The 13,303-nt window shown below is 38.3% G+C and overlaps 1 protein-coding gene across 1 annotated transcript in view; it reads right to left on the bottom strand.

Moving 5' to 3' along the window:
• Positions 1 to 3,013: 3,013 nt before the first annotated feature.
• Positions 3,014 to 13,303, bottom strand: part of PKHD1 (polycystic kidney and hepatic disease 1 (autosomal recessive)) — a gene marked incomplete at its 3' end in the record, with an annotated part of 174,336 nt that continues 164,046 nt past the window's right edge. Inside the window, exons 52-53 of the mRNA XM_009695590.1 lie at positions 5,053 to 5,166; positions 3,014 to 3,101 (exon numbers count right to left, since the gene is read on the bottom strand). Coding sequence (XP_009693892.1) covers positions 3,014 to 3,101; positions 5,053 to 5,166 — 202 coding nt within the window. The remainder of the gene's footprint in view (positions 3,102 to 5,052; positions 5,167 to 13,303) is intronic.

Here is a 13,303-nt window from a genome sequence, read left to right as displayed (position 1 = left end):
AGTTGTCCATGTGTAGGCTTATGTGTGTGGATGCACTTGGCATTTAAGCTTCCACTGTAGTTGATTGCCACAGTCAGTAGTGGGTGGAATTCAGCTCTCTCTGAACTGGGCACGTAGAAGCAGGATTTGATTCCCTAAACAAGAACACCTTTTGCTATCATCTGAGATGTTCCAGGATATCTAAGACATCAGCTGGTAGATATGATAGGACTTGTTCATGGAGCGTTCCTGGAGACACAGGTGGAAGCCATGGAGGGGACTCAAAGGCATCTCCTATGAGCCCAAAGGCACCTCAGATGAGCCTAAAACCTGTGTTTAGGTACCTGAATCCTGCCCTTGGTAGCTGAGTAGCCCTGTAGGCTCCAGCACCTAGAACTCTGCTGACTCTAATGGGAGCTTAGGTACCTTTTTAAATGTTACAGACACCTACATTTATCTGTTTTAATCTTGAAGATCCCCCTTTGCATTCAAAGTTTTATTTGTAGTTCAGAGGTTTTTTAGCTTCACATAGAGAAAATAAAAGCGTCTAGTGAAAGCAAAATGGATAATGATCAGTGTTTATACTCACTTGACAAACACCTTCTCCTATTACAGGGTGACTGGTGCTGGCCGGGTGATGACCTATACTCTTCAGGTAATTAGGTAATTACTGAGAAAACAGACCACTGAATGAAATCAGAGAATGCCTCATTATGCAGTCAAGAGTGACAGAAGTGCAGAGAGAAAGGAAAGTCCTAAAGGGATATAACTAGCGAGTTATGTTGCCAAGTTTTCCCAGTGTTTGTTCTCAGAATTTTCCTCAAAGATGAGTAGGCTCAAGATGAGTACTTCCAGTTTTCAACACCTGTGAACATTCAGAAGAGAAGTCTACCAAAACTTTGATTTCTTTTTTTGCTTAAAGGAAGCACTGGATATCTTCTGAAATGGCAGGATAGTGCTAGTGTGACTGAGAACTGTGTGTTGTTCAAGGATAAATGCACTGGCAAAGAGGAATCAAAACCACACAGAGTAAGAATAGTTGTGGCATATGTTTGGGGTTTTTGACAGTTCACATGCAACCCATACTAGAGGTTGAATCTTAAGTCCAATCACAGGCATACGCTCCAATAATAATTTATATCTTGTGGACCCAAATATAATTCTTTTGACTCTTGTATTTCAGAGAAGTCTAGTAAGAGGAACCAGTATGCAAAAGAAAACATGGTTTGTAAGAGACATCACCTAAGATACTAACATATTGAAATAATAATTTAGGTTTCCACTGTAAGTAAATAAGTACTTTCTTTTTTTTTCTCTCCTTCTTTTTGAAAGCATAAATCCTTCCCTAACTCATGTGCTGATTCATGCTGGAAAATGCATACAGCAGCTTCTCTCAGTCAATAAAAAAAGCCACTTCCTTCAGTTTTCATATTCTATCACTGACTTGCCTGTTTCCTGTATCTAACCACATTTACTCTTAGCTGGCTGTTAGACTTCACATGATAAATACCTTTCTTACTTTCTTTTTTTTTTTGGCATGCTTCAGTCAAGAATCTGCTTACTCTGAACTCTCATAGTGATCGGGGAAAGAGAAGAATTTCCAGAGGGTGATTCTAATGTTGCATGGTTTGAATTGGCATCTGGAAGTATCTGTCTCTCCACTGGCTATACAGCAATCCTAACCAATTAATATACACTAGACACTCAACTGCGTGAGAGCTAATAACAAAAGAATCCTACTTGTGAGGTCTTTGTGCTTCCATTGCCCATCTTTACAATGAGTTTCCAAAAAATTCCTTCCCTAAATGCTGATATTTCACCTCTACCCAGATGGGAACTCTTACAATGAGTTTTTGTTAGGCTTGAATGATAGAATTTTTTTTCTTTGAATACACATATTTCGGTTTAAAATTAAGCACTTGGAAGAATTGCAGCAAAAGGTAATAAAAATTTTGTATAGCACAGAATCAAGAATGAGACCTCCAGAGAAAGCTAGGTACGTGCCCATCCCACCCCCCAACTAATGGTCAGTGCAGATACGGGGGACATTCTTATGCAGACATCTTCTCTGATTCAGATGAAAGGTTTGAACTTCAGGCCATAGACACCTATTTGTTTAACATGCATCTGTGGCAACTCCACTTAACCTGCCTTAGGTGATGGTTTTGGCTAAACCTTGAGGCAGAATTGATGGGTATGTGATGATGAAGTTGAGTTTGGTGCAGGGGCTTTAAAAGTTTATGGATGGGCAGCATCGGGGGAGAGAGAAGGTAGCATTTCAAAGTTATTTTTCCAAGGTTAAGTGAAAATGTGTCTATAACTTGGAAGGCTTACACAGCAGACAGAAATCTTACCCTTCAGAATATACAGGCAGCCTTACATTTGTTGAGCCAATTGACATTAATCAGATACACAACAATGATTTACTCTAATAGAAGAAATCAAGATGATCACTCCAGAAACCACTTAGTAAAGGACTGATCTAACATGCTGAAGAACATGGTTCATATCCCAGTTTTGCTTAATTCAGAGATGAGATTTTAATGTAGGTCTCAAACCAAAATGAAAATCCTAATCACCAAGATATCAGCCACTTTCAAATACGTATCTTCCTTCTACAAAGAAAGAGAAAGGTAGAAAGAGAGATGAAGGGATGAAGGGAAGAAGGAAGGAAGGAAGGAAGGAAGGAAGGAAGGAAGGAAGGAAGGAAGGAAGGAAGGAAGGAAGGGAAGGAAGGAAGAAGGAAGGAAGGAAGGAAGGAAGGAAGGAAGGAAGGAAGGAAGGAAGGAAGGAAGGAAGGAAGGAAGGAAGGAAGGAAGGAAATATCAGCTTCATTCTTCTTTAGAATTAAAATTAATCTAAAAATAGTCTGATTTTCTTGCAAGATGTAAGATAGGTGTTCTTTTTCTACCTAGACATAGTTTAAACATATCACAAAGGAAGAGAGTAATACAGCTCATAGGAACATTAATACAAGTCACAGGAACAGGAGCCAAAACTTAACATTTGGAGGCAGATTTGGGCAAAATACCACCTTTCATTGCCGGGAGCAACATTAGTTCCCAGATGTGTCCAAGATGTCTTAGGATAAGCACTATAAATTTGCACCTGTCCATAAACCCCTGGAAAAAACAGAAGCAGGAGATCAAATGTTAGAGGAAAGACAGACTTGAGAAGAACTGAACCCATAACTAAATACATGGAAATCTTTATATTTATTAAAGTATGTTTCTATATTTTATGAAAAGTATAAGAACAGCATATAGCCTCCACTTGAAATACAAAGTGAACTAGAAAAAAATCATTAATAAAGTAAAATGATCATCACATGTAAAGGCAAGAAAGGGGATTGTACCATAGAATTCTCATTAACTCAAATTGGAATTGCAGGCAAAGGTATCTACCTTAAAAAAAAAAAATCTACCTAACTAAACAAATTAAGTAAAAACTCCAGGAATGAAAGATACAAAAAATTACTCAGCTATTATTTATATTTTGATCTGTGAAAGACTCACTTTTTTTTTTTTTCTGGAAAGTGGATCAAAAAACCAGGGCAGAAAGCCAAAATATCAAAATTTTCCTTATAGATGACATGTTCCAAAGAGATTAAATTTGAAGCATGAAAAAAAATCTGATTTCCTGCATTGAAATGTTTTGTTTCTGTTTGCTGACCTAATCTGAAATCTTTCGGTTTGAGTCAGTTCAATATTTGTTCTGCATCTCTAATAGTGATACATTGCTTCAGAGGAGTTGTGTGCTTCAGGTATTTAGTGAACCCATGTTACTGCTTGGGCTAATCTCCTCCATAGACAACTTTTTCTGTGCCATATTATGTCACTATAGCCCAAAAGAAGACTGCAGAAAGCATTGGTAATGCAAGCCTGATTATCCCACTGAGACAGACATTCAAAATAACTTCCTTGATCTTGCATTTGCTGTGGTCTAAGAGGATAGCATGAACAGTTGTGAAGTCTCATTTGATCCGTGACAGTGTGCTGAACCACAGTAACATATCTATCTTCTTTTGTAGCCCCTAAAATCATAGGAAGTCAAATTGGTAGCTCTTGTTGTACTTCAACTTCTAAGTAATTTAGATTTAAAAAACCCCTCAGAATCCATCTCCTCTATCAGTTAGGTTTCTGTCTTGCCTTCCAAACATTTCACTTAGCTATTTGCTAAAAGTTTGTAATTGCTTGATTAATGTGTACAATAGTATTTCAAAGTCACTATCAGAAACAAATTGAGATTTTTTGTTATTTGTTTTTTCTCTGAGTTTCTTTAATATTCTACAAATCTTGATCCAGGCAATGTTTCTTGCTAGCAGTTTGAGTTTCTAGTGTCTTTACAGCTCAGCAGTGAATGAAGTCTTGCAATACTCAAGTATTGTTGAAAACATATTTTAAAACATGGAAAATTGAAAAGTTAACTTATTTCTTTAACCATAATTATATCAGGACATGTGAAAGTTGACAGGAACCTTCTTTTGTCAATCTTTCTGTGGGTCCAAATGGTTGGAAATATTTAAATGTGTGCATTTGGATCCATCCAGTAGCTCTTGGATGTAGTTCATCTCCCTTAAGTCAGGCACTTAAAAATAGTTAAATGAGTTTAAGCTCATCATCCTAGCCTGGAAACTTGAGAGCAATTTGTTTCATTCTATGAGAGACTAAAGGTAACTGACAAAATACTCTCTGACAATGTGCATTTCTCTCCACTCAACAAGGTCATCTTACTAATACCTTCAACTTTGACAACTACCTTTTACAAATCTCAAACCTAGAACCAACACAAACCCTTGTGCATGTGTATAAGTCCTTTTAAGTCCTCTCCAGTTTCTCATGTAAAGAACTCAGGATTTGACACCTAGTTGCTCACTTCAGCCAAATTTTACCTAAACAAAATCTCCACAGAAAATGCAGAAATTGACTTGGTGAAAGTTAAGAATTTTAGCTCAAAAAACGTGTACTTTTGTTAGATGTTTTCCTGTATGACATAGTAACAGGCTCAACAGTGGTAGATTTGGCTATTGCCTAAGATTAGTTTCCTGTGAAAAGATGAATTCATGTTTCATACCAATGCTCCCTGGGTGGACATTTATTTCCTCCAGACGATCACAGTAAATCCCTTCAGATGCCCGAAGGAGGACCAGCAGCTTTAAATCCCTTTCTAGGGGATGTTGAAAAGAACCTGCAATAAAGACAAAACAGCAACAACCAACCACAGAGGTATCAATGGCTTTTGTAATGCTGAAATTAGGGGGGAACTGGGTTGCATGAATCCAAATTTAAAGATCTAAATGGCTGAACTAGCATTTCCCTCCTCAGCCCATTTTTGCCTTTCTGCTCCTTTACAATTTCACCAGTTCCCAGGTAATCAGGAGTTCTGCAGCCAGGATGGCTAAAATGGTCTTTCAGACCAATGGAAAGATTCTTAGCAGAAAAAAAAAATGCCCAAGAAGTTTTGGTGTGTGCAATGGTGCTCTTATCTCGTGGTGATAAGTCGGTACAGTAAACTGTATTCCAACTGTGAGTTCATTTATTTCACCAAGGGTAGTTTACAGTTTCAGAAGAAAATGGCCCAGCACTAAACAGATAGTAAGGAGGAAAAAGTAGGACAGTTTTCACCCTGGAGTAATGTATGCAGAGTCCAGTAAAAAAGTTCAGTGTTCCTTTAAAATTAGAGATTAAATCAATTATGCAACACAAAACTGCAGCAGATGTAGAACTAAAATATATATATACATATCTCTACAAAATTAGCTGTCCTGTCATGTTCTTTTAATATTAAAAATTACTAGTTTGGAAAAGAAAGCTGACTTTGTATCTTAAAGAAACATTCCTCCTTAAGAGAATTTTTTAATTAAGTGAAATCAATAAATAAATTAATTGTTCACCATCAGTCTCTGACTGATATCTGTGGATATTTAAATTCTCTGTACAGCTTTTAAATGGGTAAAAGACAAAGAGTACAAGACTTGCATGCTGCTCATCTAATATATCTCACACCAGTGAGCTCATATCTTCTCTGGGGACATGGAGGGAATTCAATCTTACAATGTCCATCATCCATCCAAACCATCTTTGACTTTCTTGTTTAAACTCCCATAACTGTGGTTAGAACAGAAGAAAATCAAGAATCATGCTGTAACCAAATATTACTTTCACAAAGTAAAACTAGTGATAATTGCTTTCACCACTGATGCACTAGATTAAACAAATATCCACCTAGAGCAGCAGAAGACTTATGTAGACATTTGCGTCTGTTTTTGTACATAGACTGATTGTTTTCCTGCTTCACTCTCACAGCAAGTTGTGATTTAAAATACTCAGTCTGAACATACCTTTCCCAATCCTCAGGTCAACCTTACCCCCTGGGATAAAGTTATTAGCTACACCAAAGACCAAAGAAAGACTCAACAAAAATGTTTGGAGACTTTTATATTGATCTCACAATGTTATTCACAATTAATATTTCCTAATCATGATGATGTTCCCCTGAAGTGGGGATTATTATTACTTATCATTCTGAATGACTGTTGGTGTTATTATTGGCATTATTATTTTACTCCTGATTACAAAGCATTTACTATTTCTTCTAGCTCTGTCAGTTAAAAATAGCTATGTGATATATACAAATCTCAGCACAATTTTAAAACCATTTTTAAGGAGTCTTCCAGGCTTAGCAATCATGTTGGAAATGTGAATTCTAAAGGCTTGAACTGGAAGTTGTCTCTTCTTTAAAAGAATTACGTCTACATTTAGCTAAAACTTGTGATTTTTAATCCTAAAAAGCATGACAAGAGGTTAAGGAATATTAGCCTTGTTAAAGAAAAAATGAAAAATATAATCAGAGTGAGAAACAAAGAAGTTATAATAAAACTATTCATAATAGCTCATCACCATGTTAAAACCTTAGAAAAAAAATTTAAAATGGGAAAAAAAATGTTCACAGAAATGCTTCAGTGGCTGCAAACTGCAAATGATATGTGACACAAAAGAACACAGAATATATCTATAAGTAGAAAAATTAGACTTAGAACAAAAATAATCTTAATATTCGCTTATTTCTATTGGTACTTCCATGGTTTTAAATCAATGGATTTCAGTAACTTCAACGCAAGTGCTACAGAAGAGTTGGCCCAGAAACTCATTGGACTATTAAGGTGGACTTTTCAGTAAGTTTGGGATCACTCATGATGTCTCAGAGCACTTGAAGAAAGCTAATATTGTGCCAATATTTCAAACAAAGATAAAAGTAAGAGCCCCAGGTGATTACAGGCCTGTCAACTTGACACTGATTCTAGGGGAAAAATAAATAAAAATGGAATGTCCAACTCTGAACACAATTAATAAATCATTAAAGGTGAATGATATAATTAATGCCAATCAACCCGGTTTTGTAGAAAAAAGGTCCTGTGAAACTTCCTTGTTACCATCTTCTAATGAGATTACAGGTTTAGTTGATAAAGATAATAGCTTTGATATAATATAATTGGCTTCTCCAAGGCACTTGACTTAGTAGCACAAAACTTGCCGGTTAACAAACTACGCTGGCACAACAAGAACATGGCACACATTAATTTACAGGCTGACTGACTAGAATTGGGGCATTGACTCAAGCAGGCCTGGTCTTGCAGTCCTTGTTGTAAGCAACATTTTATCAACGACCCCAAGTAGTGTGGAGATATTGAAGGTAAGTAGATAAGCTGAAACAAATGGGAAAAAAAAATTAAAGAGATGGGCCAGCAAAGTCAGCAATAATTTGGAAGTGAAGAATTAGGAAACAAAGTGAAAAATGTTCAAAAGATAAGACAACAGGTCTTGAAAAGGTAATGCTCTCTCTGTGAATGGATGGAGAACAAAGGAAAACAAAGGGAAAGCGGAGTAAGGCCTGAGATACGCATGTCAGCTTAGTCTAAATACAGCCCTACAGAATGGCTCATGAAAATGGAGATATGGAAAAGGCAGCTACCTCGGCTTACTCATAGGGAAATCCAAAATAGTTAATGTACACAAGTCACTGGGGCTGGGTAAGTTTCATGGCCTTGCAAAGTAACTGGCATATGAAATCACAGCTCTTGTAATAAGTAGTTTGTTAAAGTTACCAAGTTGGTATAAACACTGTAATCATAATCTCTGCAACACATATGTGAAGGATCTGGGCTTTAAGTGCCTGTCTTTGAACTTTGGATGTGAAAATTTCAGGTTTCTTGCCCCACTTGATTGTGGTGAACAAGTCTTACATTAAGATCACACCAAACTGTCGAATTACCCATCCTGTACATGAGACGTGCAGAAATGGATCCTACTTCATACTGCAACTGGAAGGCTTACCAATTTGATCAGCAGCCTAGTTGATCATAATGTGAGATAACAAGGCACTGCTGACAGAGAACCAGAAAAAAGGTAATTGCAACCAGAAGCTAGCAGAAGTGTCAGGTGAGACGTGCAGAAAAGGTCACGAGGGTCTAAAGACAGCGTACGCAGAAAATAGGTAGGGCTTCCTCAAACACATGTTCTTCCCACTGGAAAGTTTATCTGGAATTTGAAAGGTTTGCTCATCTGTCCAGAAATGACACATGTCTGCCAGCCTGAGCAGTGCTCCTGAGCAGTGTTTTGTCCACTCTGGATACGTCAGGTATCTCTTCAGTGCGGAGACTGATCAATCTGTTGGGGCATACACAGCAACTGTGCAACTTCCTATGAGCTGGGCTTTCTGCGCAGACACTGCACAGTCGGTTTGTGCCTTCACTGTCTGTCTGATGACAGATGTCACATCAAATGGCCTCACTGCAGGTGTGTGACCTCCTACAGGGGGTATCTAAAGCTGATGTTCTTCCAGGGAGTGCTGGAACCACAATGCATGCACTACATGATGCAAAAAAACCCCAAACATATACGATAATCCTATGTGTAGGAAACAACCTATGCTGCTAATAAAGTCACCACTGATTACATACTTTCCCAAAGAAATGTGAGGTCCAGCTGCCTGGATTGCAATGCAGATCTGTTAGTGCAATGCTTGCAGCTGGTTCATAATCCTCCATCAGGTCTAACTTTTGGAGAGGATAAAAACATACTATGAGAAAATAGGGGGGGAAAAAAGGGGAGAACAGAGAGAGAGGTGTGTTTTTTCTGTCCAGATTTTCACTTATCCTGGACTGCAGCCTGGATCTAGTTTTCTGTTGAGTTTCAAAAGCATTTTCCATTGTTTTCATATTTCATTTTTATTCCAGATGTTCTTCCTGACAATTTTTTGTTGTGTTTTTTTCTTTTTCCATAGAAAAACCTATTCAATTCTTTCCTAGAACAGTGGGTGTTTTCTCCCATCTAACCTTTTCTTTCTTTACAACATAACACTCTGCAACAGCTGTTGTATATAAGAGCAAGGAAATCTGAGATAAGATCGACTTCCTTCTATTGGCAAATAGTCTTTGCTAAGTATCTTGCTGTGATCATCTCCACTATCAGCTCCATGTTTCCTGAATCCAAAACTTCTTGGACTCTAGCTACCCAGCTATTTTGAAAACTGTAGTATGTTGTCACCAGAAAGTCTGAAGAGTTTTTATTCATGGTCAATACACAGCCAGATAGTCACCTAGTGTTAGTTCTCCTTCCTGACCTGTTCCTTCAGGTGTTCAGACGGCACTCTACAAAGAAGCCTGTAAAAGCAGCCTGTAAACAAGGAGACATCAGATGGGTTGCCTTTGACAGATGGTGATGCCAAATAAACAAGAGATGAGAGACAGACAGCTGTGGAATAGGAACCAGCAGCCACAAGTGAGAGATAAGTGTCTAAGGAACAAGAAGTGAGACATGTAGGATGGGATTCAGCTGCCTAAATATAGATGTTTAATGTTTAATCTGAGAGTCCTAGTGCCCTCCAAATCCACTACGTGAGGTTGCCAGATACAAGGCAGGGATCAATGACAGAACAATGGCTTTTCAAGCAGAAGCTGGAGGCCAGGTGGAACACCTGAGGGTGCCCAAAGTGATGCAAAATCCTTATAGTTAGGGAACTGAACCGTGTTTCCAGGGAGATTCATATACCTACATTTAGGTTTCTTAATTTCCATGTTCTCTGGCTGTCTGAGCTAACAAAGATCACACAATACAGCACAGATTGTAATTTGCTCTACATACCTGTATCAGCCAGTCCAACTGACTGCAGTGACTGCATTGACTGTATTGACTAAATCTCTGTTGAAACAGGCAGCTCACTCGCTGACGTCCACATGTTACACCTAAACTTGGCTGTCAAACACATGAACCAAATCCCTTCTCTAGATGGTATGATTAGTTAAAAGAAACCAAGTGGCTTGGAAAGGGTAAAAACCAAAGAGATAGAAGATGAGAGATTAATTGAAGGGAATGCAGATGGTGCAATGAACTTTTCAAACCACTTTTTCTGTCATCAGGGATGAAAATTTCTCTCAATATATCAACAGTATTCCATCTTCATACAAGTTGAGTAACTGTGCAGGGGTGCTCTGTGACTGCAAGATGGGACTCAGTTTATAGCTAAAGAAGATGAGACCTACTCAATAGAGGTACCAGAGAAGTTGGAAAAGATAGTAAATTGGTGAAACTCACTTGTGCACTAATTGTTATAAGGGTGAGCATTAAACATCACTAACACATGGCCGTTTCATGAAGTACACTGATTTACCCTTCGGGAAATCAGTATGGGAGTTCTTGCTAGTACTGAAAAGAAGGGGAGTGAATGTATTAGAGCTCTTACCATAAGCAAGATGAGAGACATCAGAAATGTCTGGGGTTTCATCTTCAGACAATCAAGCCACGAGCTAATGATGACCTTAGGCTTCTTGCCTCAAATGAGTGACATGAGTGACAAGCAGCCATCACGAGATATGCAAAAAAAGAATCTGACAAGTTGAGACTAAAAAGAAAAATCCTATCTGGATAATTACTTGGCAAGTTCTACTATAAAAAAATAAAAATAGCCTGCCAGCAAAGAGCAGCTGAATACAGTGGAGTTCAGGATGAGTCCGATGGATCCATTTGTGCAAAACGAATTTCAGGATTTTCTGCAGCCTTATCAAGAGCTGAGGGTTTTGTTCAGCTGTGGAACAGGGCACTTTATGCACGTATCATCTGTGTTTAATGCTGACTTATAGGTTAAAATGAATGGAACCATCCTAGCCAAGAACCGAAAAAAACTCTGAGACGTTGAGCTCAACATTTCTTTTCTTACTCTGACACAGGTGTGCTAATGATATGTAGCAAATCATTTAATCTCTCTGAACCTCAAACTCTCCTTCTATAAACTGGAAAAACATCTGATTTTTTTACAGCATGGCAACACAGGGAGGTAGAAATAAATGGTATTTCTAAAATGTTATTGCAAATATCACCATTAAAGAACAGACTTTGAAAGCTTAAGTGAAAAAGAGATGCTCGTTATCTGGGAGCTAGGACTACTAAAGAAGAAGTAACGAGAAAGTCTCCCTGGGACCAACAATGCTGAAGAGCTAGGAGCACCCAGAGAAGTTACTGTGGGGATAGATCCACACATTTTACTTCTGAGTTGTCCAAGGGCTCTGACAGAGTTCTTGCAGCTCTTTATGGATCTTTAATTATCTCACATTTCCCAGTGATTTCATTGATCATAATTCACACTGGATTGTGATCATACATTGAAGAGGAAAACGATGACAGTCCCTGCAGAATCAAAGGTGTCCCAAGAATTCTGATCTGCCAAATATCATTGTATTTTCTCATCCCAGTTTCCTTGTAAAGTATTTTTTAACAAAATGAAGCTCTTGTTGATGTTCATAAACTCCAATTTTGCACTTTTTTCCCCCTTTCTTACTTATTTCTCACCATCACTCAGTTCCTATATACTTATAGTCTTGTTTTAACCCTCTGACTTTGTTTTTTTCCCTGCAGATAAAATGCCAAGTGCTCTGAAGGACACCAAAGTCCAAGTAAGATTTGTTTCTAGAACTTATCATTGTTCTTTAGCAGTTTAAGTGAACAAAATACTCAGCCTCTACCAGAAAGTCTTTGGCCCAGGCCACTGAATTAGAAGCAATGGCATGTGACCAAAGATTGCTATGCTGAAAACAGGGCATGGAGAAGTTACAAAACAGGGAGGACCTGGGGATTTGGCTCACATGATGTCAACCTCAGATCCCGCTCAGGCAATGCTGAATGCTGATGTCCACATCTATTAAATCTGTTTACTAAACTGTCTCATTATCTATTTTGTGTCAGGATTTCTTTAGGGTGTGGTAGAATTGGACAGATGGGCTGCAAAACCTTCCTGCAGGCATGGAAGATTCAGGATGGGACAGATGGGCTCCAAGAAGTTACCTTTAGGCCTCGAACACATGGGAAGAGAAAGAGGAAGGGAAAAAAAATCATGCACTCCCAGTTTTACAAGCAAGCATAGAAGCCAGTATAAGATGTGGGAAACTTGCAGAGTCTCTCCCCACCTATCATCTCACAGCAGAAACAAGAGCAAGGATAGCTCTCCAGAAGATGCCAGACTACCATTCAACAGCTGCAAATACCTGTTTGGCTTTTAATATCGTTACTACTCACAGATGTGCTGGAGGGGAGTTTGTGCAGCAAGGAAGTGCCTCAATGTTTTTTTAATAAGTGTTTTTAGAAATGAACACATGCTTTTTCTTAAAACCAATATGAAACCATATTTAAACTACAAAAGAGTAAGTAAGAAATGACTGAGACTCTTTTAAGTGTATATATATATATATTAACCTCCCAGATTAGGCTTTCAAACCTCCTTTTCCAAAGAAAAACACAAGACAGCGAAATAACTCTTTTGGCCAGTACAGTATTAACTAAACAGTCCCTTGAGATTAACAACAAACAAATATTGGAACAGATTTCCTCAGGAGGTGATTACACAAACAAATTCTCTTTAAAGTTCATGAAACCAATCTTGAGAAAGGTCAAGCAGTGATCAACAATGTGATCCCAACGTCCTAAGGATTCCTGTAAGTAAATACAATGCCTGGCTTTAGGAACTTTGATATTTAAAGGGAATTATGTGAGTAATTACTTCTCTGTAGAAAAACACCGATCCTGTCTGTTGCAAATAATGTGGAACAGCATCTGTGACATTGGGGACTCTGAAACCACTGGAAGTAGGGGTAAAGTGGTAGGTCCCTCCCTGAAGTCCTAGTGCTCATCTATGCAGAGGGATGAGAGGAACAAATGTGCTGAATCCTGCTGTGCCAGTTTCATGCCACAGCGGGATTTCCAGGCACTCTGGGGATTCTCCGTGACTCTGTTTATGTTGGCTTTAAATACTTCTGTGTCACCTAGGAAGTGTCTTA

This window comes from Cariama cristata, unplaced genomic scaffold (assembly GCF_000690535.1).
Source record: "Cariama cristata isolate BGI_N322 unplaced genomic scaffold, ASM69053v1 scaffold2512, whole genome shotgun sequence".
NCBI lineage: Eukaryota > Metazoa > Chordata > Aves > Cariamiformes > Cariamidae > Cariama > Cariama cristata.
The sequence above is the reverse complement of the archived record's forward strand: the minus strand, read 5'-3'. Positions and strand labels throughout refer to the sequence as shown.